The sequence below is a fragment of the Phodopus roborovskii genome, unplaced genomic scaffold (assembly GCF_943737965.1).
Source record: "Phodopus roborovskii unplaced genomic scaffold, PHOROB, whole genome shotgun sequence".
Taxonomy (NCBI): Eukaryota; Metazoa; Chordata; class Mammalia; order Rodentia; family Cricetidae; genus Phodopus; species Phodopus roborovskii.
The window spans coordinates 14,197,484-14,221,641 of record NW_026126611.1 but is presented as its reverse complement, the minus strand read 5'-3'; the positions used below and the strand labels follow the sequence as shown (position 1 = coordinate 14,221,641).

Genomic DNA, 24,158 nt, shown 5'->3' with positions numbered 1-24,158 from the left:
TCCTGTTTCCCTTTTTAATAAGTGTCAGCTGGGATTTTTGAAGCCTTTGCTGGTGAGATCATTTATTGACGAGTGATTAATCTTATTCCATAAAAGAGCATATCTCTCCCTAAGAACAGTGACTCTGTTTTCATCGCTAGAACCCTTGCCAAAGAGAATCGACATTTGGTGGCATCACCTACTGAGGTTCTTTCTGCTAATGGGCTTTACTTTGTATATGTATTTTTTTTTTTTCTGTCTTTTGAAACTAAGACAAAGAGAAAACATGTCAAAACATAATTCTCCATCTACTAATTCTATGGGCCACACGTTCCATAATGTGTTGTATTTTTCTGGTAAAATTAACTTTGTTTTGTTTTGTTTTGTTTTGTTTTGTCTTGTCTTGTCATTCTAGCTAACCTCAAATTCATGATGTAGACCAGGTTGGCCTTGAACACACAAAGATCCACTGGCCTCTACCTCCCATGTCTTGTGATTAAAAGAATACTTCACTACATAAGGCCCATTTTAGTATTCTTAGAATAACAAGCAAACAGAGCCTATAGATGACTGAATATGGATACTAGGAAAATAGATGGCTTTTGTTTATATGAGAGAATGCACATTCCTTGTTCCTTTAACCCAGACAACCTTTATGTATGACTACTTTTAATAGTAGACTGGGTAAGTAGTTCACTTAAAAATATCAAAGTGTATTAAAAGCTGCCCTAAAAGAGTATCTATGCAGTAATGCAGATAATCTTAACTCTAAAACAGTAAAGATGAATGAACATATTTGCCCGTTCTATTTTGTTTATGAATTAAAAAGATTCTTAACTAAAAGTAACTAGTGGTCCATTTCCACAGTGGCTGCCCACCCACCGCTACCTGCGAATACAAAGCTGCCATCACTTACTGCTCCAGTCAGTAACCAGAAGGCCCAGAAGGGGCTACAGTTACTTAACTGTTTCAGTGCTGGCTTCCTTTACATTAAAGAGAGCAGCTGACTGACTTTAGATACTGTGGGAGATATGTAAGAAAATGTAATAAAATGTCAAAGCTTAGTAAGATAAGAAGGTTTGGCATTACTACTACTGTTGTTGTTGTTGTTTAGAATCAGTCTGGGCCTCACATTTATCGTTCAGGCTGGTCTGGAACTGCTGACAGCCTGGTCTGGAACTGCTGACAGCCCTACCTCAGCCTCCCGAGTGTTAGGCTAGCATGTGTGAGTTGCTATGCTAACTTAAGTGACTTATCTACCTTTTGTAGTTATTTTTAGCGTTTTTTTTTTTTTTTTTTTACACTTCAGAAGTAAGATATAGTAAATTTCACTTAAGTGACGGATTAATAGAACGTTAGAGTCATGAATCAGCAGTAAAAATCAAGCCTCTTCACCATTATTGTTGTGAGGCTGTCGGTAGCTGTCTTTTACTTTAATACATTAATTTGTAAAGACCCTTCAGATTACCCATATACCCTCTGCCCATGTTTGTAGCATCAGCTGCTGTCGCTGTCTCCCACCAGAAGGCTGACTTTGTCACACCGACACATCTTTTCACCCAGCCTGCACAGCTGTAGTTGAGGTTCTTCTTGGTGACTTACAGGCTCGACACTTCTCAGTGATGGTGCGCACGCGCTATTGCGTATGGAGAGAGGTTCAGTGCTCACTTGTGTTTGCTCTGCCTATCCACTCCTTCCTCCCCCCGGGCTCCGGCAGCCCTTTCTAGAAAGTCATACAGCGGACCTTTCACTTTCTTTACTTTCACTTAATAACATCTTTATTTTTCTAGTCATGTCTAGGTTTCCCCAGGTGTTTATCCAGCCAGAGGGTTTTTGGACATCTGTAGGGCATTTTAGTAAAGTTTTGTTCAGGGAGTAATGTTTGTTTCTGTTTTTATAGATGTGCTTTTAGACCCTCTTTCAGATCTATTGATTTGTGTATTCTTTACCAATACTACAGCACTGTGATTCCTATAGCTTTAAAGTAACTCTTAAAGTTTGATAAAGACAAACCTTGTTTAATATAACCTTAGATGTTTTACTTCTCTGAATAAACTTTAGTATGGTTTTGTTAATATTCACAAAATAGCTCAGGGGGCAAAATAGCTCAGAGTGAGGCTACTATGTATCTTTAAACATTGATCTCTTAACATTACTTAAGGTTTACATCTACTAACGTGCAATATTTCTTTACTGATTTAATTCTACTTAAATTCTTTGAGGAAAATTTTGTTGTTTTGCTCATACAGATTTTAAGATTCTAAATCATTTTTGGTGTGTGTGTGTGTGTGTGTGTGTGTGTGTGTGTGTGTGTGTCTAACACTTTGTCTTTTATTTGGCATTCTACTTGTTAGCATACAGGGAAAATGCTGATCGGGTATCAACAGCCGCTTTCTTCTGTCCAAGAGTTTACACAGGTGACCTGGTCCTGATGTGTTTTCTTATTAGCAAGGGTTCTGGCGCACTGATGAAAGGGGAGTGGATTTAAGTTCCCAGAGTGTAGTCTACCTTTGCAGTTGCCTGTCCTGTGTGAGTTTGAGAAGGATGAGTCGTCTATTGATACTGGGTGAAGCAGCCTATAAATATTGATTATTATTGTTTGATCTGTTTAATTGTGGAGTGTAGGGCAGAAGTCGATGTGTTGCTGTTGACCTGAGTTTTAAAGACAGTGCTTCTCACTGATTGTTGAGTTCATTTATTTGGCAAGACACTCTGCCTATCAAACTCCAGGGATCTGTCTGTCTCTTCCTCTATTATGCTGGGTTTCTCTTACTTGAAAACTGGGACACCAAGAGTACTTTACTTACAGAGCTGCTTCCCAGCTCCTGTGTGATCTGTCTCTGATGGGAATGTGTTGTAGGTCTTCAGTTGTTATATGCAGTCGGTTCACCTCTGACCTTCACAATTCTTACAGTTCTTATATTTCTTTTACCATGTTGTTAAGTATACTCTACACAGTATTGTTACTATTGTTCATGAAGAACTGGCTTTGTTACCTTGTTTCATGTCCATTTTGATCCCTCTGAATTCTGCTGTGTCTGAAATTAATACGCACAGTCCTAATTTGTTTTGATTATTCATAACATGTTATACTTTTCCTCATTCACTTTTGATCTATAGGTGTCTTTGTATGTAAAGCAGAGTCCTCTCTTGACAAAATAAGAAATAAAGCAGATTGTAGACAACAAAAAGCTAAATCTTGTCATCCATCTTCCTTTGCTATCTTCATATGATGGTCTCTGGTCATTTTAATTGGTTCAGTTAGATCATTGATATTCAAAATTAAATTAGTATTAATGTGTTCTCCTTTTTCAAAGCCATAGTTATGCCCACTGCCTTTCCTTCTTTTGATCGTTAGGACACATGCTGTCTTCCTGAGTCTTGTTTATTTTTGTTTGTGATAAATTTCCAAATTCATTGTTAGCTTCCTGGGAGAAAGGATTATGTAGTAGCCTCCTTTTCCTCTTTCTGTATTCTTGCCGTTTAATGATGTAAAGGTTGCTGCTTTTCCTGCGGATCTAAAACAATTAAGATTAAACAAGAACAATCAGAGGAGAGGGCAGCTCTGCAAAGGACCAGTCCCGTGTAGCCCTGAGGAATAGGCAAGAATGGAATGAGTAGTTGGAGCTAAGTGAGCCTCTGATTGAGATAACTTACTGTTGCAAACCAGCTGGGAGCTGCCTTATTTTTGATCCTGCCTGCTTCTACTTTTTACACCTCCTATGAGTTTAGTGATACATTTTATAGTATATGGCTCCTTCCCCCCCCCCCCCCACTGTTTAACAGGCCTTTCTTTCTTTTTTTAAATTTTGTAGCAGTTACCCTAGATCAGTGGTTTTCATCCTTGCTAATGATGCCACCTTATATATAGTTTGTCATGTTGTGGTGACCCCCCAGCCATAAAAATATTCTTGTGACTACTTCATGACTGTAATTTTACTACTGTTATGAATCATAATGTAAACATACAATATGTAGGCTATCTGATATGCAACCCCTGTGAAAGGGTCATTTGACTCCCAAAGGGGTAATGACCCAGAGGTTGAGAACTACTGTGCTAGGTAGTAAAATATAATCTGAGGCCATTTTCAGAGGACACCTTGCAGACTCATGTCCTATGAGCATCTTATGATAAAAATCTTATTCTTATATCTCTTCTATGTTGTTGGCACTCCTTTTACTTATAAATAAGCATGCATATTTAGATAGTGTTGCTATATTTTGAACAAACTATCATCTATTGGCTCTGTTAAGAATAAGAAATAAAATATTTTATTTTTTGTTTCTTCTATAATGTTTTTCCTGTTTGCAGATCTGAATTTATGACCTATTTAATTTTCTATTTCTCTCTAAAATAACCTTTAAAACTTTTCTGTCAAGACAGATGACTAGCAGTAAAAGATAACAGCTTTTGTTTGGCTGAATCTTTATAACCCCTCCTTGTACAGAGCTCTGGTTTAGTGGTTTAGGGACTCACTTCCTCTCCCATATATTTAAAATATTTCAGTACTCTTTTTTTTCTTTGTGGTATGGTCTTTGAGAAGTGAGACAGTTTTTATCCTCATTATTGTTCACCTTGAATTTTTTGAACATACTGATAATAGGGCTTCCTTTAGGTTTCATTAGTTTTATTTTTATATAAGGCTTTACTATGTAGTTCACAGTTGTGAAATTAGGGGCTTAATGCTTCCATGTCCTTATCTAAATAACAGATTTTCTTTCATTGTGTGTTTTATTCTGCTTAGTATTTTAGGAGCTTGGATCTGTTATTTAGTGTCTGACATTATGAGAAATTCTTAGTTTTTGCCTCAAACATTCTGGTTTCCTCTTTAGTATTAGTATGTTAGTATTCCATTTACACAAAGGTTTTATTTTGTAAGTACTGCACAGTTTGTTGGTATTTTATTCTGTGACTTTTTGGTTTTGCTCTTTTGTAGGGCAGGGCAGGGATTATGTTTGCTTTTGTGTCTCTGTTTTACAGTCGTAGAAGGTTTGTATGATGCCTCTTATTTTCAGGGTTCTGTACTGTTTTTTTCTAGAGGTTTCCTTTATGTTCTATCCCTCTCTCACTTAATCGTTACTCTTCTTTACTCTTTCCTTTCTTGACTTGGCGATATAAATTCATAGCTCGGGCCACTTTTGATTCCTTCATCGGACTTGCATCCTCTGGCCTTGAACAGAGCTTTGTGGGTTATAACCACTCTGATCTGTTCATGGCTGGCTTAAGCCTGACCCCTCACGAGTTTTCATGCTTGCTTTGTCTCTTTGGGATGGTTTTTTTTTTTTTTTTTGGCCTTCCAGAATGTGTTGTGATTATTTTTCTTGTTATCTGGCTGTGATAATACTGAGTAAAGAGAATTTCTATGAAGGCATCTTATTACTGGGATGGTCCAGGTGTTAGGGAAAGGGAGATGCCTGTAGTCGTCTGGTTCTCGGTCAGTTTTTCAGTCTTCCTCCTTTCTTCCTCACCAACCCCATGATTAGGACTGGGGTGCGCTGGTGTTTCCCACCCCCCCCCCTTTGCTTACAATGCTTCAGCCCCTGCCCGGGTTTGCTGACTCTGATAGAGCCTTTGCATCCCAGGCTCCTGCAGAGCTATCCCTTTGAAAGCCACGTTGGGAACTGGCTGCTATGACACACTTGACAATCTTCCCCTGCCCCCTTTGTGTGCTGAGAGCAAAAGGAGATTTTTCCTGCCACTTTTGCTGTGAAGCCTTCCTCAGCTTTGACAGCAAAACCCAGGAAGTATGGTACCCCCTCCTCTCTTGCATGATTGGGCCCTCTGGTTTTGACTTTCAAACTTGGCCACTCCCATCCCACAGCAGCCTATCAGTGACTGTGCCTGTCTCCTCACTCCGAGGCTTCCCCAGTAACGGGATTCTCTCTAGTCACTGGTCGGTCCAAGTTGGTACAGTACTCCCCACTGCAAGCTTGTTTCTCCAACTGACCTAAGGATTGTTGATTTTCCAGCCTTTTGTTTCTCCTTAATATTGTGATAGCTCCCAAATATCCTTACGTACTGGCCAGAAGAAGTGATTCTATATTAATGTTTAGTAGATGAGAGGAGGGGATAACCTTCAAAAAGAGGTCTTAAAACAGGCATTTGCCAAGCAAGTGAAACTCTACAATATAGTTTAAAAGTATCAAAGTGTAAATTATTCCTTGCAGTGACATCATTTGATAAAGGCTCCTTATAGCATTGTTTGGAGTGTAGTTCTACTAGACAATTAGGAGTCACATAGGACTAGGGAATTACTACAGATTTTAGAAACAATAACCGTGAGGAGGTATTTTAGGGAATTCGTGGTTGTTGGAAGATAATATTTAGAAGTTGATGTGTCTTATTTATATAAATCATTTAAAGACAGTGTTATACATTATACTCATTTACAAACAATAAGCACACCAGGTCTAAGCACATGCTTGCTTGCTTCTCTTGAGATTCTGGTCCCCTGAGTCTGGCATGATGTGTGACATCTGCAGGTTTTTTTTTTTTTTTTTTTGTTTTTTTTTTTTTTAATTCTCCATGGCTGCTTGTGATTTCGAATCAGCATTGTGAAATACTGAGTTAAATGTTGGGCCATATGGACAGCAGTACTCTTAGCGAGCAGATGGTAGTTAAGAACCATATTCGTTACTGTCTGCTTAGAGAGGGCATCCTCCTGAAGTACTCAAGCTTATGAAGACACTCAGCCGCTGTCTGCTGAGCGAACAGTACTGGGAATGGCTGGTGTTCTGACTGGGAGCTGTGCCTTTCCTCTTCCGGGTAGTGCATCTGTGGACATGAAGCCAGCAGTAAATAAGGCTTTGCAGCCTTAATGATGAGGTTGAAAAGCACAGCCGTAAATCTGCAGGTGGTCTTGGTCATCTGAATGCCAGTGTCATTTCACAAATGACAGGACCCCAGCACAGATGGGCTGTTGCCATCACAGATCAGTTTACATGCCCATCTGTGTTGTCCTGTCCTGCCCACCATCCAGCCTGCTGCTTGTAGGAATGTTAATCTGGTTATTTAAAGTTGTTTTTTTTTTTTGTCATTTGTTTTTTGTTATTTGTTTATGCATTGGTTGGTTGGTTGAGGGTGATACTATGTAGCCCTTGCTGACTCCCACTCACTGTGTGGACCAGCCTGGCCTCACACAGTTGTCCTGGCTCAGCCCGGTGATGCTGCTGCTGTGGCAGGCATCCTTCACCACAGCTGCCTTGTAACATCTGATGGAACACATTTCCTTTCATTCAGTAAACGAAATGTGTTGGCCTTTACATGTTAGTTCTCATTTCTCTTTCATAGCAGTATGGGATCAAAGCTCCGATGAACTCCGTGTTCACACAGAACAAAATACTGAACCTTTTTGAAAGTTCGTCTCTTCACAGAGACTTGAGTCAGTGTTCTTGGCCCTCACCGCAGTGGTCTTTAAATCTCAGTTACTGGAAAAGTCATCCCAGGCTAAATCTGTAAGATTTCTGCCCTTCAAACTAGCTCTCACTGATGTTTATCCGTATAGTCCTGTAGATAGTGAGAGCAGCAGCCTCAGAAAAGCTTCTAGAATGTGGACTGGGCAGAAACATCAGCCACCAGAGTTGGGGGTAACACAGCCACCAGCAGTCCCAGCTGTGCTCAGTGGCAATTTTCTGAGACACGGTTAGCTGGCCCTGAACTTGTCTGTGGCTCCACTGATCCTGAGCTCCTGACTCTTCTGTCTCAGCCTTCCAAGTGTTAGGATTTTAGGCATGAGCCACCATACGGGGATGTATGCAGGGTTTCTTAACAAATAAAAATCATGTGATGGTCCTTACCTGTACTACGATGGCACGTGGAGGCTAGTTGTCCTTAAAACATCCCCCCTTGCTTTGGAAACAGAATCTCTGCTCACAAATTACTTTCAGGGAATATTATGTGACTAAATATATAATGTTACAGGAAGTTTTGTTGGCTAAGTGAGTACTTGGGGAAAATATAATCGTTGTCATATTCATTTTCAAACTTTGTTGGTTGAGAATTTGTATTTTCAGAAATTTCCAGAGCATCAGAGCAGACTTTGCTGTTCTATCTGTACCCTGACCTGGCCGCCTGCAACATGGATGATCTGTAGAGCTCAGGATAATGCCAGTTCCCATGCCTCTTTCTTAATCGCTAGGAATTGATGAACACGTGCTCAGTGACGTTCGATCCTTAAATCATTAATAATTTGCTACCTGCACACCAGTGTTGCTCGTAAAGTGTTCTGTCTGAAATGGTCGTTACCAGTTACACGTGTCAGGTATCTTCCTAACACATGAGTACTGTCAACCTTGAACGCTTGCCCAGAGCTGTGGGAGCCTCGCCTGATCTTCACTACTTTTTGACTCCACCTTGCTGATAGTGTAGTCTAAATCTCAGAATCTATAATAAGCAGCAAAGGTGGCAATGATTGGAAGTAGGGCTAACTAGCTTGCATTGTCAGCTTGACACCATATGAAATGATCTGGAAAGTCAGTCTCCGTGGGGGCTTGTGTAGGTTGGCCAGTGGGGAATATGTTGATTATGTTTCTTGAGAGCTGCCTCCTGTGGGTAGCATCATTCCCTAGGCAGGGCATCCTGGGTCTCCTGAGAGTGGGGAAGGCAGCCTGAGTTCTGGTGTGTGTGCACGCACTCAGTGCGCTCTGCTCTTGACTGCGGATAAAATGTGACCAGCTGCCTCTGCCACCTGGACTTTGCCACAGCAATAGAGTGGGACTTGGAAACGTGAGCCACATCCATCCTCCCTTAAATTGTCAGGTCACTTTATCACAGGCACAGGAAAGGAAACTAAGACACAGGGTAAAGTGAGTGGACTAGGAATGTTGACTCATGAACATTTAATAGCTGTATTATATCCTAGCAGTCTAATCATAGGTGCAAGAACAGAATGCCTTTATTCCACTCTATACTTTTTGTTTATCTGAAATGTGAGAAATAGTAAACCAAAAAAGATATGCCTGTGTTAGTATGCAGGCATCTGTCCTGGCCTGCCCTTGGGGTTCTGACAGGATGCGCCCTCAGCTGCAGCCACTTAGAGCACCACCTGTGCACATTCACTATGTTCCCTTTTAAAAGGGTCCTGCCCATGTCTTCTCTCTCTCCCCCTCCCTCCTTCTCTCCCTTTCCCTCAACCCCGCTCTCTTCTCTTATGCTGCCCCTGCCCCCAAAGGCTGGTCTCCTATCTCCCCTCTCCCCATTTTCCACCCCTCCACCCAAGCTCTCTCTCATGTATCTTACTCTCGTGCACTGCCGCTTAAAATTATAACAACCTGCCTGCAAACCTATTTCTTGGTTTGAAAAGCTCATTTGGTCTTAAATATTTATTGAAGATCTACTGTGTGCATATTCTTTTTTTAGCTCCGTGGGAGTAAGGAGAAGAGCTTGTCATTTCCCTGATACCAGAGACCGGCCAAATGATTCTCTAGCCCACAGGCCAAAAGAGTTGGAAATAGAAGTTGCAGTTATTTCCTGTGCTGCAAGGTTTTATGTCAGCTTGACACAGCTGATGTCATCTGAGAGTGGGAACCTCAATGAAAATAGCTCCATAAGATCAGTTTGTAGTCAAGCCTGTAAGGCATTTTCTTAATTAGTGATGGATGTGGTGGATCCCAGCCCATTGTGGATGTTGCCATCCCTGGGGTGCTAGTCTTAGAGTCTATAAGCAAGCAGGCTGAACAAGCCATGGGGAGCAAGCCAGCACCCCTCCATGGCCTCTGCATCAGCTCTTACCTCCAAGTTCCTGCCCTGTGTGAGTTCCTGTCCTGACTTCCTTCCATGATGAACAGGGATGTGGAAGTGTAAGCCAAACCCTTTCCTCCCCAACTTGTTTTTTGGTCATGATGTTTCACTGAAGCAGTAGAAACCCTACTTAAGACAATTCCAGAAGGAGGAAATCAGGAAGTAGCTACGGAATTCAGTGTAGCTGTAGGATGAGTCAGGGAGAACAGAAGAACAGTGTGTCCAAGCTTTAGGACCAACTGACTGATACTTACTTGCTACTAAAAGTTACATGACCCAGCTCTATTGTATTAGACCACTTTGACATTATTGAATACGGACTATATGCTTCGTCTGTGTTCATTCTTCAATTTTAAGGTGACTTACAATAAAGTAGGGATTGGCATTTGCAAATGCAAATTAACCTTACTGTACCCCTCTGTATCTATTACTGCTTGGTGACTTATACTGTAAGTTCTGACAGTAAATGTCTTGAATCAAGTCTCACGTTTCTTTGCCAGTTTGCCCCGTGTCTCTGGAAAAATTATTTAAACTTGTACTTGAATTTTCTTCATTTGTAAAAGTAGTTGATTTCAGGTGCTATTGTGAGGTGATCACACACAATGCTTATTGTGTACTAAATGTCCCACATAGCTCAGTCGGGAGGAAAATGAATTAAAAATCCCCCCTTTGTCTCTCCCTTCCTAACCACCCACCCAGCCATAGCAACAAAGAAGTCATTTAGGCAGGGAACTTCAGGCTTATTTTGAAATAGATATGCAGTACATTACGTTGGCAGCTATCGTTTTTATGGGGTGTGTGTGTGTGTGTGTGTGTGTGTGTGTGTGTATGTTTTCTCATGTGGATGTGTGCATGCTGAATGTGTACCATTAGACACTTAATGTGATATTGACTGTCTTCCCCATCATTCTCCACTTTATTTATTAAGGGAAGGCCTTTTGAAGAACCCGGAACTCCTTGATTTAGTTAGTCTAGTTAGCTACCTTGCCCTAGGGATGCCATCTCTGCATTCTTAAGTGCCAGGATTATAGACAGCCACCTCATGTCTCTAGCTTTGTCAAGGGGTCGGGAGAGCCAAACTCTGGTCCTCCCACTTATCCTGTAGTAGTGTTTTTTGTTGTACCCATCTCCCCAGCCCTCCTGATCTTTTATTCCGTTCTTCAGTCCTTATAACCTTCTGGACTGTGACTGTGGGTCACCAGTAGATAGAATGGCCGTTATAGCATACATTCAAGACCTACATGCCATACTCGGCAGTACCCAAGAGTTCAGATGTCACTAGCTCTGATTTCTGTTTCTGTTTATCTGTCTTATATACTACTTCCTTTTTATTCCTCATTCATTTCTACTTATTTTGTATGTGTAATTCTTTTTTCTTTTTAAAAGACTGTTGCATGTTTGAACTGTGCTCTTCTACAGCCCCTCTTTGGGATGAGCAAAGCCTGGCAAACTTTACACACAGTATCTGGCAGGTGTTGGCCCTCAAGTAAAGTAATTGATTTGCTTCAGAAGCAAAGGGCACTAATTAGGTAGGCATCCTAGGTATTGATAGGGAAACAGCAGAAAAACTGAGTGCAGAGGGGTATCCCAGTTATGAAATCTGTATCCTCGTCAACGGAATGCACCGGAATTCAGAGTGACAAGGCAGAATAACATTAAACAAAAACATTTATCATTAGTTAGCTTTGTTCCATAATTAACTAATATGTCGGAGTACAGAATAATACATGAACATTTCTCCATCTAGCAAATATAGTAACAGAATAATTTTGTGTATAGTGCTTTTGGTTTTAATTTGAATTTCAGATATTTTGTACTTTCATCTAGTTTGAAGGTACCCATCCATAAGAGGTGGAATTATTTTATTAAGTAGATGATGTGAGAATGTTGGATTATTTTGTAGTCAGAATGCTCTGTCAGAAATGCCAGCATTAGGGAGCATCCACTGGTATGAAACTATGTGGGTATTTGTGTCTGTGACTTGTTGTTTTATGATTAGTGTGCTCTAGATTGATGTTTTGGTGTGTGTTCTCTCTCTCTCTGTCTTTGTGGGGGGTCCACTTTAAAATAACAGTTTTAGCTAGTGTTACAAATAAATACATGGGTAAAGTAACGTAAAGGCTGTTATTGAGCCCATGCGTGGCTTAATCCTCCCTGCATCCCTGCGCTCTGCTCTACACTGCGTAGGCCTTATGTGCATCTGTGGATTAGGCAGTTGGGAGAGAATGAATCATCCTCTGAAGGTCATAGTGAGGATAATGGAGCCGGCATGTGAACTGACTTGAAGTAGAAATCTTAATTCTCATTGTGCCTCCCTTGTTCTTGTGGCACCTAAAGTAAACTAGCTAGCTAACCACTCTACCCAGCCACAGTTTCCTCTGGCGGATTGGGCTTACTGTATTTGCAGTAGGTTAGGCAATCTTACATACTACCAGGGTCAGAACTACTTGGTCCAAATTCTTTGTTCTTCTCATGCTGTATTTCATTATCTCACACACACACACACACACACACACACACACACACACACACACACACTCACACACACTGTTAAAGCACAGTCATGACTTACTCTGATACCTCCCTATCCACCCTTTGTCCATAGGGCCATGCTGGTAGGACCCTTTGAGGTTGGTTACATCTGCATAGTACTGCTCTAGCCAAAGGGACAGGAATGAACTCAGAAACGGTGGGAGGGATGCCTTCTTAGACCATGTACAAAGATTTACTAAGGCATAGTGCTTACAGTTTGATAGATGGCAAGAGTTGTTCTGTTATGTCAAGAGGTTGTATTTATTACCTGTAGGTGACTGTGTTAGTTTGGACAGGGAAGTTTTGTATAGGGCTATCTGTGGCACAAGAATAAAAGCTTTCTTGACCTTGAGGCAACTGACTTCTGGACTTTGGTGTTTTCTGTGATAATCTGCTAATTGATATTCCAAGGTAAAGAGAATTCTCAAGGCCAGGAGGCTACTTCTTTGACTGCCCCAAAAAGGAGAGCTCCTTTTATATTCTTTGCTTCTGGTAGTTAGTTTTGTTTATTTTTAAATCTGTTTTTATGTATTATATTTTATATTCTTATACAGCAGTTCTCCATAGTTTTCTATAGTTTGTTAAAAATCCGAATTGCATAACAGGTTTGTTTAAAACAAACAAAAAAAAAATTAAAAATGTCTTCTTTAAGAAGATTTACCAAAGCTAGTCTTTACAATTTTCCATCTTGTACACTGTGGATGATTGAAAAACAGAAATAAGAATTCTTGGTGTATATATAATTGGAGATTGAAGCCCAGAGTTTTACACAAACTAGGCAAACTTGTGATACAAACTACATCCTGAGCCTTTGCAGTTTCAAAGTCAAGTCTCCAGCTGGCCTCAACTTTGGGATCTTCACGCCTCTGCCTTCCGAGTGCTGGGATTACAGGTGTGCATCACCACACTCAGCTGTAAGACTCACAGGGCTGCATCTGTGTCCCATTGTTAGCATCCTTTAAAGTTCTGCAGGGACAAGGCTTGTGTGGAAATCTTATAGTTGGATAGCTGTGGCCTTGTTTGATTCCCGAGAAACAACTCTGAGCTCCAGGTAGCAGACCTAAGCTCAAAGAGCATATCTTTGACTGATAGCAAAAGAGCAGTGCTTGGAGGGGGGAATAGCTCAGTGGTTGGACATTAGTTTTTCATGAGGCAAGAAAGGAAAGGTATACAACATAGGATTTACCTTATGTTGCCTTTGCTTTGGCAGAACTTCACAGCATGCTTTGTTAGAAGACAAAATGGTCTCTGCATGTGAATGTTAGTTTTCACACAGAGGGCGAGAGTTTGTTAAAACTCATCAAACGTTCTAAACTTGTCTTTTTACTTTGTATTATCTACTAGCTGCCAAAACTAGAATAGCAGTGTGTTAAAATGATTACATTCTTATTTGAGGTTAATGAAACTATAATGCATATAACGGTAGCTCACAGACGATTGTGGAACTGTGTTTTGTTTTTTTGTTTTTTTGTTTTTTTTTTTGTTGTTGTTTTGCTCTTTATTCAGTAGTGTATCTAAGAGAACGGGGCTAGGGATGTAACGTAGTGGATCATGTATTTCACATGTAAAAATCCAGGTTCATCCCAAGCACTGGGAAAAGGAAGGAGAAAGTGAGAGGGGGCAAATGAAAACCATAGAGCCAGGATGGATATCCGGGTTATATTCTGCTAGTCTCTGGTATGTACAGATCTCACGTTAATTACATCAGCGAAGTCTCGGTGGTCCCCGTGCACGCTGATCAAAAGGCGTCTGGACACTGACTGTTATTTTCATGCTGCATCAAGCAGCATGGTTATAGAGTCAGCTCTTGGTTATATTTTTAGTTCCAAATGACATTGTAGGGTTGAAAAATGAGAGAAAAAATGATATTTCAAAATGACATTTGCCTGCTAGGAGAAAAAAATCAGTACTCTGGAGATCAACTACCATTTTCCTCTTGTTACTTTAAGAGGAACCAAACAGTTTGGGTCAAAGTAGGTTGTATTAATCTTAAATTATCTTGTTTTTGTGTATTACTGATTTTAATGCTTTATACTTTATTTTTTTTTTCCTGGAAGCAACCATTTCTCCTATTTGTTTTAAAACCTCAATCTATAAGACTTGTGACTATTAAAAAAAAAAAATGGAAAAAGAAAGCCATGATTATCCCAGCCTCAGTGGGTGGCCTGGATTGAATATCAGGTCATCAGGATATTTATTCGTTAGATAATCTAAAAGTTTCCTTTAAACCTGCACATGCTAAGACATCCTTAATGGGAGCGATGGCAGCTTTGGCCGTCCAGGAGTGGAGTGTTATTGCCAGCATGAGAACGGGGCTGCAGTGATCCAACTCCAGTTCCTGATTAATGAGGTGAGTGGCTTGTGTTCATCCCTCCTACTTAGAGCCAAAGTTAGAGCACGCCTAGTTTTCCAGGTTGCTGGCGTATACGCGTCTCTAAATACTTGAACGAAAACGCAATTTCTTGCGAGTCACAGGCAGTCATAATTCATTTTAAGGTGCTACCACAGATAGTTACCCAACATGATTTCTTGCAAGTGGAATAGTGTGGGTAGATATTTTTGATAACTGATGGAGTATTTGAATTATTGTTGCAAGGATTGGGAAAGTTACAAAACATCAAAGTGTCTGCATTGAGATGATGTTCAATGCAGAGCTCATTATTGGTAAGAGATTGTATTTTAGCAGGATGCTTCAGAATATGCCCAGGGAAGTTGCTTATTGGTTTTGTTTGTGTGAAAAGAGCTAGAGAAAACACCATTTTCCAATATAGGAAATGGCTTGCAGGGAGACTGATTGAGAAAGGCTCCACTTTCTTTAAAATCGAAGACATTCTATAGACATTCTGTAAAGAGTGAGCCCCTCATTATGTGTGAGAAAGATGCCCGTGAGACGTCTCAGTGGGCAAAAACTTCTTAATACATTTAGACATGTTACTAAGTCAGCCCCTTAGTCTCCAGCTTGTTTGTCTCTTTCTGTATCACTGTCTTCTCCGGGGCTTTCATGGAAATTCACTTGCAGAGGTCCTTGTGCTCTGGAAATTCTGACTTGTTGGTCCTGAGCAAGAGTGAGCCACCTACAAGGCTTTCAGGCCACTCACTTTCTTGGCCGTGAGTGATGGTATGAGCTAACAGGATGTTGTAATGTAATTCAGGGCTATCCTTTGTTCAGAGTTGAATATTGTCATTATTCTGTGTATAATTGCAATAAAGGACTTCCATCAATATTTTTCATATATAAATATAAGGAGGCTACCTTATCATATGTTTGTAGTAAAGAAAGTATCTATACTAATGAACAAATGATTTGGGGTCTGATATCTAATAATTTTGGAGATTTTTAGCCCTCCCACCAAATCCTAGTATAATTTTGGATTATAAGTTGTTAAATTACTGAAGAAGTTAAAACATTAGTTTATATGCAGATATATAATATATTTATCTACATCTCCTGTTGAGAATTTGTATGAGGCAAATATTTCTTAAAGCTATGATTTATTGGCAGAAAGTTTTCAAATTAAAACTAATTTTGGCATCTCTTTGGGAACACTGTTGTAAAATTGTTCCATATAAACCATATTGTTACATATAAGATACACTTTATTTTCCAGGGAGCCCTCGTGAGTGCCTTGGCTGATGACACCTTACACTTGTGGAATTTACGTCAGAAAAGGCCTGCCATACTACATTCACTTAAATTTTGCAGAGAAAGGTAAGAATGCTGTTTTCATACAAATAGAACATTTGCTATTTAGTTGTTGTGCACTGCTTTGAACAATATTCTTTTGGGATGTATTGTTCTTACTGTAGACCATAAGAAGTAATTTCAGTGTCACAGGATACACAATGACAACAGAGTTCTTTCTTCCCAAATAGAATTGTATAAATTATCCCCCCCCTTTTTTTAATAGAGGTAATCACAGCTTAGGTATAAAGGTGAAAAAAAATCTCTTTGTAGCCCCTTTTTTCTTTTTAATAAGGGACTTTACATCCATCTTTCTTAACCTGTTTCCCTAACTCCATATCTGATAGGTTATCTCGTATCAGCACCTTCATATCTCTCCTGGTCATTTCTACTCTCACATTGTATGGGAGTGTCATAATATGTTCTACAAATCTTCATCGTGTCCTTGGAGTGGTCTCTGCGTTTAGAGCTTTTTCAGATGGTTGTTCCTGTTGCTTTATTGTGCTATGCTGTCATGATATATGTATATATATATATATACGTGTATGTAAATATACCTAAAAGATAAATTTATAGAAGTACAATAGTCTACAAAAACCTCTCCTAAGATCTGTGAAATTTAGGCATTTACGAAGGGGTCTTCAACCCAATTTTATTAAACACTGTCCTCCAAATGTTTTCATAGAACTCTTAAGTTTTCATTATTATTCTTCATCTTTGATTCATATGGAACTTACTTTTGGCATGAGATATGAATTTGTATATAATCTCCACAGTTTATGAGACTATTTTTAGATGTGTGTGTTGTGTGTAGTAGTAGTAGTAGTAGTAATAGTACTAGTTGGCATTTAAGACGAAAATCACTTGTTTTCTCCAATGATTAGCCTATGTTACTGTTTTTGTTGTTGTTGCTTTGTTTTTTTTTTTTTTCTAGGTTACTGTTTTGATGAGTGTTGTGTTTGCCTTTCAGACTGTATATACTTGTCAGTCTTTAACTCTGGGTGTCTGCCCCCAGTAGTCTTCCACACTAGGGCAAGGCAAGTTAAGGTGGCCTCTGCAAATGCAGCATCTCATAGTGCCACCAACCTGAGGTATAACTACATGAAATGTGAGCGGATGGGGATACAGAGCAGACCTAGTGAGAGGGCAGTAACTGTTTGCTGTCGCCTGTATCTGATTGGGAAGACAGAACACATCAGTGTGTCAGCTTAGTCATGCTTGCTTCTAGAAGGGCACAAAGAAGCAAAGATTCAGTTATTATCTACCCCCTGAGAATCAGTCTAACCTCTTGACTTCTGCCCAGAATTCTCTAGTGTGTTTGTCAATGGAATCTCGGGGGGAAGCTCTGTCAGTTTCGATGTCAAAGAATGTACACCAGATGGACATTTGTCCCTAGTACTTACCCTCTCCTTAGTGCCCTACTACAGTGAAGGTGGAGCTCTAACAGGATGGCTGTCACAATCATAATTTTGCCCCAAGAAGGCATTTGGCAGTGTCAAGAGACAACTTTCAATGTTACAGGTAGGAGGAGGAGTATGCTGGTTTCCAGTGGATAAATGCCAGAGATTCCACTGTCCTTGCTACAGTGCATAAGATGGTACCCACAGCAAAGTGCCATGTGATCCAAAATATCAGAAGAATCAAAGAAACTCTGAATCTAGCAAGTCAAAATGATGACAATTTGGTCAGTGTAGTGATGCAGAAGTTCTCGCAAACTATTGTTCATTAGAGAGAGCTTGCCAGGAGCAAGGATTCTAGCAGAAGGTTATGTCTGGTGCCTCATTTGTCAGTGACATGCCCATGTTTTCAGTTGGGTAGAGGAGTATGGTAGTACTTTGTCTAGGCTCACAAGCATATTCAGTATGGGTTACCTATTAAATACTCTCAATGGAGTAACGAAACATCAAGGGATCCAGTGGTAAGAAGTGCTGACAGTCAAATATGGAGGTTGTTTGCATAGCAGTGTTTCTAAGGATAGTGTTGCAATTTTGATATGGAGTTCTTGTGGTACTTGTCCAGTCCAGTCCTGGAATGCTGCCCCACAGATACAGGCTCTGTTTTGTGATGTAGAAATTAGGATGTAGAACCTACTGGAAAGAAGTAGGTCACTAGGTATGGAGTCTTTATTATCCCTTACCTCCTGTGGCTTGCTTGGCTTCCTGTTCCATATGAAGTGAAGAATTTCCTCTGTCACATGCTCTTTCAGCCATCATGTTCTGTCCAAGCTCAAGGGGCCAACCTTCTATGAACTGAACCTGTGAAACAGTGAGCCCAAATGAGTCTGTCCTCCCTTAATTTGTTTTAATCAGGTACTTTGGTCACAGCAGTGAAAGTTAAGTAAACCAGAAATTGTGGTAGATATTGTCAATGGAGAATGGCAAGCCAGTCTAAGATGTGAAAAGTGCACAAAATTGTCATCTTTCAGTAAATGAACCCTGAAAGGCAGCATCATGTAAGGCACAGCTTGCAGCTTGTACAGTTGTTTTCTACGTTGTAAAACTGACAAATGAAGTGAACTGATGGAATTCCCCATTCTTGACCTATAAAATGGTTATCCACATAACTCACAGAGGCTGGTTAAGCCTGTGCAAAGTTCAGATCTCCTGAAGTGTTTATGAGGCAGCAGTAAAAGAGACATTGAGGCAGGACTAAATGTTTCTCGAATACATCCTTTGGAAGAGATTCCATATGATGGCTGTGAACAGTGTGGGTGATAGAACCTAGCTAGCAATGGGCCCCGGTCTTCACAGACATTCCTTGTTGTGGTACTATGTGTTCACATGGCTGCCAGGTGAGAGGGTACTGGACCAGGAGTCTGGTTTTCCTCCGCCTTGCCCCTCCTTCCATCTTTCACTTTAGGAATGTATTTCTCTTTACTAAATATCAGTGCTTTATATTTATGTTTGTGTTCTGTATCACAGAGGATATAGTCCACATTATGGTGTCGTGACAGATCCTCTCAAATTCTCAATGACTTGCTTTAACATCTTATTTTGCTACTGTGTGCATCCTTTGTGGACTCGTTTGGGAATGCTATTCCTTCTTGTCCTCTTTACCCCAGGATCTCTGAGAAGCAGTCAGTTGCTAAAATATTATCCGTTACTGGAGCTAAAGGGGAAGAGCATGCTAAAACCATTGGCCCTTGAGGAAGGTCCTACCCTGAAGTGATGATACTCATCTCTTGCACTCTTACTTCAAGGGCCAGAGCATATCACGTGGCTGTCCCTAACTTGAGTGATAGACCCAGCAAAAGAGAAATATGCAGCTCTGGGTGATGACGATCACACTGCAGCTCTGGGTGATGACGATCACACTGCAGCTCTGGGTGATGACGATCACACTGCAGCTCTGAGTGATGGCGATCACACTGCAGTGGTGGGTGATGGCGATCACACTGCAGCTCTGGGTGATGACGATCACACTGCAGCTCTGGGTGATGACGATCACACTGCAGCTCTGGGTGATGACGATCACACTGCAGCTCTGGGTGATGACGATCACACTGCAGCTCTGGGTGATGACGATCACACTGCAGCTCTGGGTGATGACGATCACACTGCAGCTCTGGGTGATGACGATCACACTGCAGCGCTGGGTGATGACGATCACACTGCAGCGCTGGGTGATGACGATCACACTGCAGCTCTGGGTGATGATCACACTGCAGCGGTGTGGTGGGTGATGATGATCACACTGCAGCTCTGGGTGATGATGATCACACTGCAGCTCTGGGTGATGATGATCACACTGCAGCTCTGGGTGATGATGATCACACTGCAGCTCTGGGTGATGACGATCACACTGCAGCTCTGGGTGATGATGATCACACTGTAGCTGTGGGTGAGGACGACTGTTTTACTTTTACAATTGGCATCAAACTTATGGGAACAGGAGCCCAGTTTGTTCTGATTCCAGTATGAATTTGAGTTAACTTGGGTCAATTACTACTTTTTCTTTTATGCTATTTGTATTTTTACTTCTGAAATTAAGATAGAAAAAATATGCACTAAATGCTATTTGTAAGATTCTGAAAAATTATTACCCTAAGCTTGCATGTTTTGTCTTCAGTAATAACTTATATTTTAGTGAAAATTTCTGTACATATAATACAAATTCTATATAGTAATTAAAATTATTTTTCATAATATGCATTTTATTATAGTTCTTGTATACTACAATTTACTGCAATTCAAAAATTATAAGATTACCACTTTTTAAGAAGTTTAGCTCACAGTTAATGTTACACAGTTTTGTGCAAACCCATTATGTGAATAGGTCTTGATAGGTATTTGAGTGTCAAGTCTTGGCTTACCTCTATAAACTTGAGAAAATTACTTTGCTGTTTTGTGTGATGTTTTGTAATTTACAGAAAAATGTTCTTTAAGCCTCAAAGTCTTTACTGTTTTATTTCTCTTAAATGCTGGACAGTTTGTTTTGTTTTTTGTTTTTTTCCAATTTTCCCATTTACTGTGAGCATTGTTGTAGAACATGAATCTTGGTACTGACTGCTGAGCAGATATTTGGCATAATAAACAAGATGGATGTAGGTCTTACTTTTAGGATATTGGTCAAATCTAAGAATACTAGTTAAACTTGCTAGATGCCTAATTAAATGTCACTTACTCATATTGAATGAATAAATATGCATTTCAGTTTCCATAGGCTGATTTTTTTTTTTTTTTTATATTGTGTAAGAAAAACCTTAAGAATGTCCTGGTTGAGCAGGCACCTGATTATCCCCAGGCAATTGAAACACCAGAGTTGCATTTCCCTACCATTCCTAGGCTGGTTTCTTCTAAAGCCATAGCTTGTGCATGGGCAGCTGACTGTCTTCTCTCTGTCTCCCATGGTTTCCCTGTGTGCTGGGTCCTAACTCTTATGAGAACACCAGTCACACTGGATTGGGGCTGATACAGTGACTTTATCTTGCTACCATGTTCCAAACATGTCACACTCTCCTCTGCTGTGTGGCAGGGATGGCTAGGACTTTAGCATATGATGGAGGCTGAATTATCCTAAAAGAAAAGTCGCTTGCAGCTAACCAGAGTTCAGGGTAGAAGTGAACACTAAAAAGAGAAAGTACACATATTTTCAAAATTCAGAGAAAAGACTCAATTTAAGGTTTTTTTTTCTATAATTAGTATATAATTTCTTATGCTCTCACCAAGTTCAGAGCCTTTGGAAATTAATCTGCCATCAACTTTTTGCCACAGAATTCATGTGCCAGTAGTGTGAGCCATAGCATGAAAAGGAATTGGTAAAGTGATATGATTAGGGAGTGTTTTAGAGCGGGTCTTAGTGCTCTGACCCCTGTTACAAATTGAACTGTATCTCCCAAATTAGTGTTCAAGCTCTAACCTTTAAATTTGACCTTATTTAGAAGCAGGGTCTTCCTAATGAAACTAAGTCCATGTGGCCAGCACTAATCTAACTGGTGTCCTTATAAGCCGAAAAGAACACAAGCATGCAGGTATAGACGCATGTGCACAAACCCCGGGAGGGCGGGGAGAATGAGTATCTTGGAATGACATTTGAGATAATAACAGATTGGAGTAATGAATCTTTAATTCGAGGAATAAAGGATAGCTGGCTAAACCAGACACTGAAGGAGAGGGGTGGAGGAGGGGCTTGCAAAGCCTGCCCCAGAGCCCTCAGAAGCCTGTTGACATCTGGATATGTCCGTCCTGTAGCTTTCAGAGCTACAGAGAAACGCTGCGCTTGTGCTAATTTACTGTGCAGTCCTGGAAACAAGCATGCTTCTGTTGTTCTTGCTCGGCATTGACAACCTTCTCATGCACCATTGAGTTTATTCGTGCAGGGCAGAAGGGCTTGGCTTTGATAGGAACTGAGAATTTGATAAGCGAGACTCTATTTGGCACTTGCAGAATTTGTTCCACTTGGCTTACACTTGGATATTTTTCCCTTTGAAGGGCATTTAATTAGGAAGAAGTCATGGATTAATAAGCAGATACAACTGCTTCCTCCTCCTCCTTTTAACTCATCACTATGAATTAGAATGAGTGTTATTCTCAACAGCGCTATTTTTCCCATGAGTTTTGAAATAACAACATAAAAAAAAAAAAGAAAACTGAGAATTGAAATGAATATGTAGACTCCCTACTAAAGTTGTCTCATATTTACCTTGATTGTATAGTTCTTATTGTTTATGGAACTCTTTCATAAAAAGGGTATTTATTCTCAAGAAATCAAGAAGATTCCTTACTGAAATGTTATAGGGAGGGCTTTTCCTCCTCCCATGTCCTAACAGTTGTAAAGGTGATATATTTCTGTCGAGCGCTATCGCCTTGCCTGCAAGAACGACGACGCTCAACAACAGGATTCTTCTGCAGCTATGTTTATTGCGTTGCTCATTACAGCAAGTTGAGGAAAGACCCCGAGGAGGAAAAAGGGCTCTGCTTATATATGCTCAGAGGAGTCATGTCTGTTACTGACAGTTGCAGCCCGCAATGCTCGTAACGGTCACCCCATGACGTGGATCGCGCATCCGCGCCTTGCTGGCTTATGGACAGGAAACCAGCACCATCTTTGGGAATGGCACCGGTGGCTCTCTACATATTTCTAAAGATGTCTTTTCATATACATGTTTCATTTCACTATAGATGTATAGATTTAATTTAAAAATCATCACTTGTACGTTCTAAGTGAAATTATTTTGGTTTAACTATTGTGGAAGAACCATTGGTAGTTAATAAAAATGTAACAAGAAAACAACTCTTCGGGCCACCAGTGGGAAGTGACCATCCCTGTTCCCCTTGTATCGTTTTCTGAGTGGCATAAAGAAGTCACGTAGCAACAAAAGATCCTTTACCATATTAGACCTTTATTTTCCAAACCGAACACAGGGTTTGCTGATTCCCAAGGCTTATGATTTTTCTCAGCAGGCACGTGAACATCACATAATGAGGAGCTGGGAAAGTAAAAGTACCGTTGGCCACAAGCCAACCTAGAACTGTCTTACAAAGATTTTGAATTAATGTACTGTTCACATTAAACAAGAAGAACAGTAATTCAATATTGAACTAAAACTCTAGAATTACAACCTCTCTAGTAGTTGTATCATATTGTCAAAATACTTTCCAGGTTTTAGTTTTTTAGAAGCACATGGCCTCATGTAGCTTAGGCCAGCCTTGAGTCCCTGATTCTCTTGCCTCTGCCTCACAAGTGATGGATTACAGGTGTGTACCACCACACCCCCCCGATAAAATACTTTTCTTCAAAAGGGTACAGCCTTAGAAAGCAATGACTTGAGTGCAGGTGAGATGCAGGGCTGTAACATGAGAGGGAGAGAAGGATGCTGAGCACTGTTCCGAAGCTAGATGGGTGCAGAACCCCACTCTGGACCTAACCCTGATCCACACAACAATTGGCTGTTGGCGCAGACACAACAAGTCGCTTTAGAACCTGGGTCTACTTACACAGCCTTTTAAAGTGTCAAATAGCAAGAGTCACCATTTGATGAATTTGAAACTGTAGAAGAAAAGATGATAAGAAAGTGTTGGGTAACTTCTGAGAGTAGGCATCTGTCATAGTGGAAACTAGGGCAAAGAGAGGAGATATTCAGAGAGAAGACTCAGATAGTGTAGGGGCCTGGCCCGAAATCAACATTTAAAAGGCTAGAAGAAAGGAGGAGCCATGGAACAAAATGTAAATACAAGACCAGATTCATGTCTCTTATTCAGTAGAGTAAGTCCTGTCAAAACACCAAAACAAAAGAAGGAATGAACGGATCTCCTCCTTTATAAGATGCTTAGATGGTGGGTGGTACAATCGTCCCTTATGTTCATGCCATGGACAGACTGACTCTTGTATCATGTGGCTGGCAGGAGGGATGAACAGTAAGAGTAGCGCTTCAGATTTGGGGATTGAAAACATGTAATGAAATAATTGTGTGGTCCTTTTCACTTATTGTTAAAGAAAACTCTGCCATCAGGAAAATACTAACTGAAACCACAGCTGCTTTCAGAAAGCGCAAGGAAACTGAATTTCTCGTGACCTGCTGGTAAGAGCACCGTGTTCCCACCACTCTGGAAAAGCTGTGGTTGGTTGTTATATCCCTGTGCTCCAAGTGGGTTCCACTCCGGAGTGTGGGGAGAGAGAGGCAGGTGCTAGCATGGGACCTAAGCATCCGCCTGATCCTTTGTTAGTTCAGCAACACTTATCTAAGTAAGGTGTGACTAAATTCCCAGTTTAGTTCCCTTTCAAATG

General features: G+C 40.5%; 1 protein-coding gene across 4 annotated transcripts in view; it reads left to right on the top strand.

Annotated features, from left to right (window-relative positions):
- Positions 1-24,158, top strand: part of Stxbp5 (syntaxin binding protein 5) — a 104,262-nt gene that overhangs the window by 11,584 nt on the left and 68,520 nt on the right. For all 4 annotated transcript variants that reach the window (XM_051206118.1, XM_051206116.1, XM_051206115.1 and 1 more), the window contains exons 3-4: positions 14,519-14,600; positions 15,859-15,959. In XM_051206118.1, the coding sequence (XP_051062075.1) occupies positions 14,519-14,600; positions 15,859-15,959 (183 nt within the window). The remainder of the gene's footprint in view (positions 1-14,518; positions 14,601-15,858; positions 15,960-24,158) is intronic.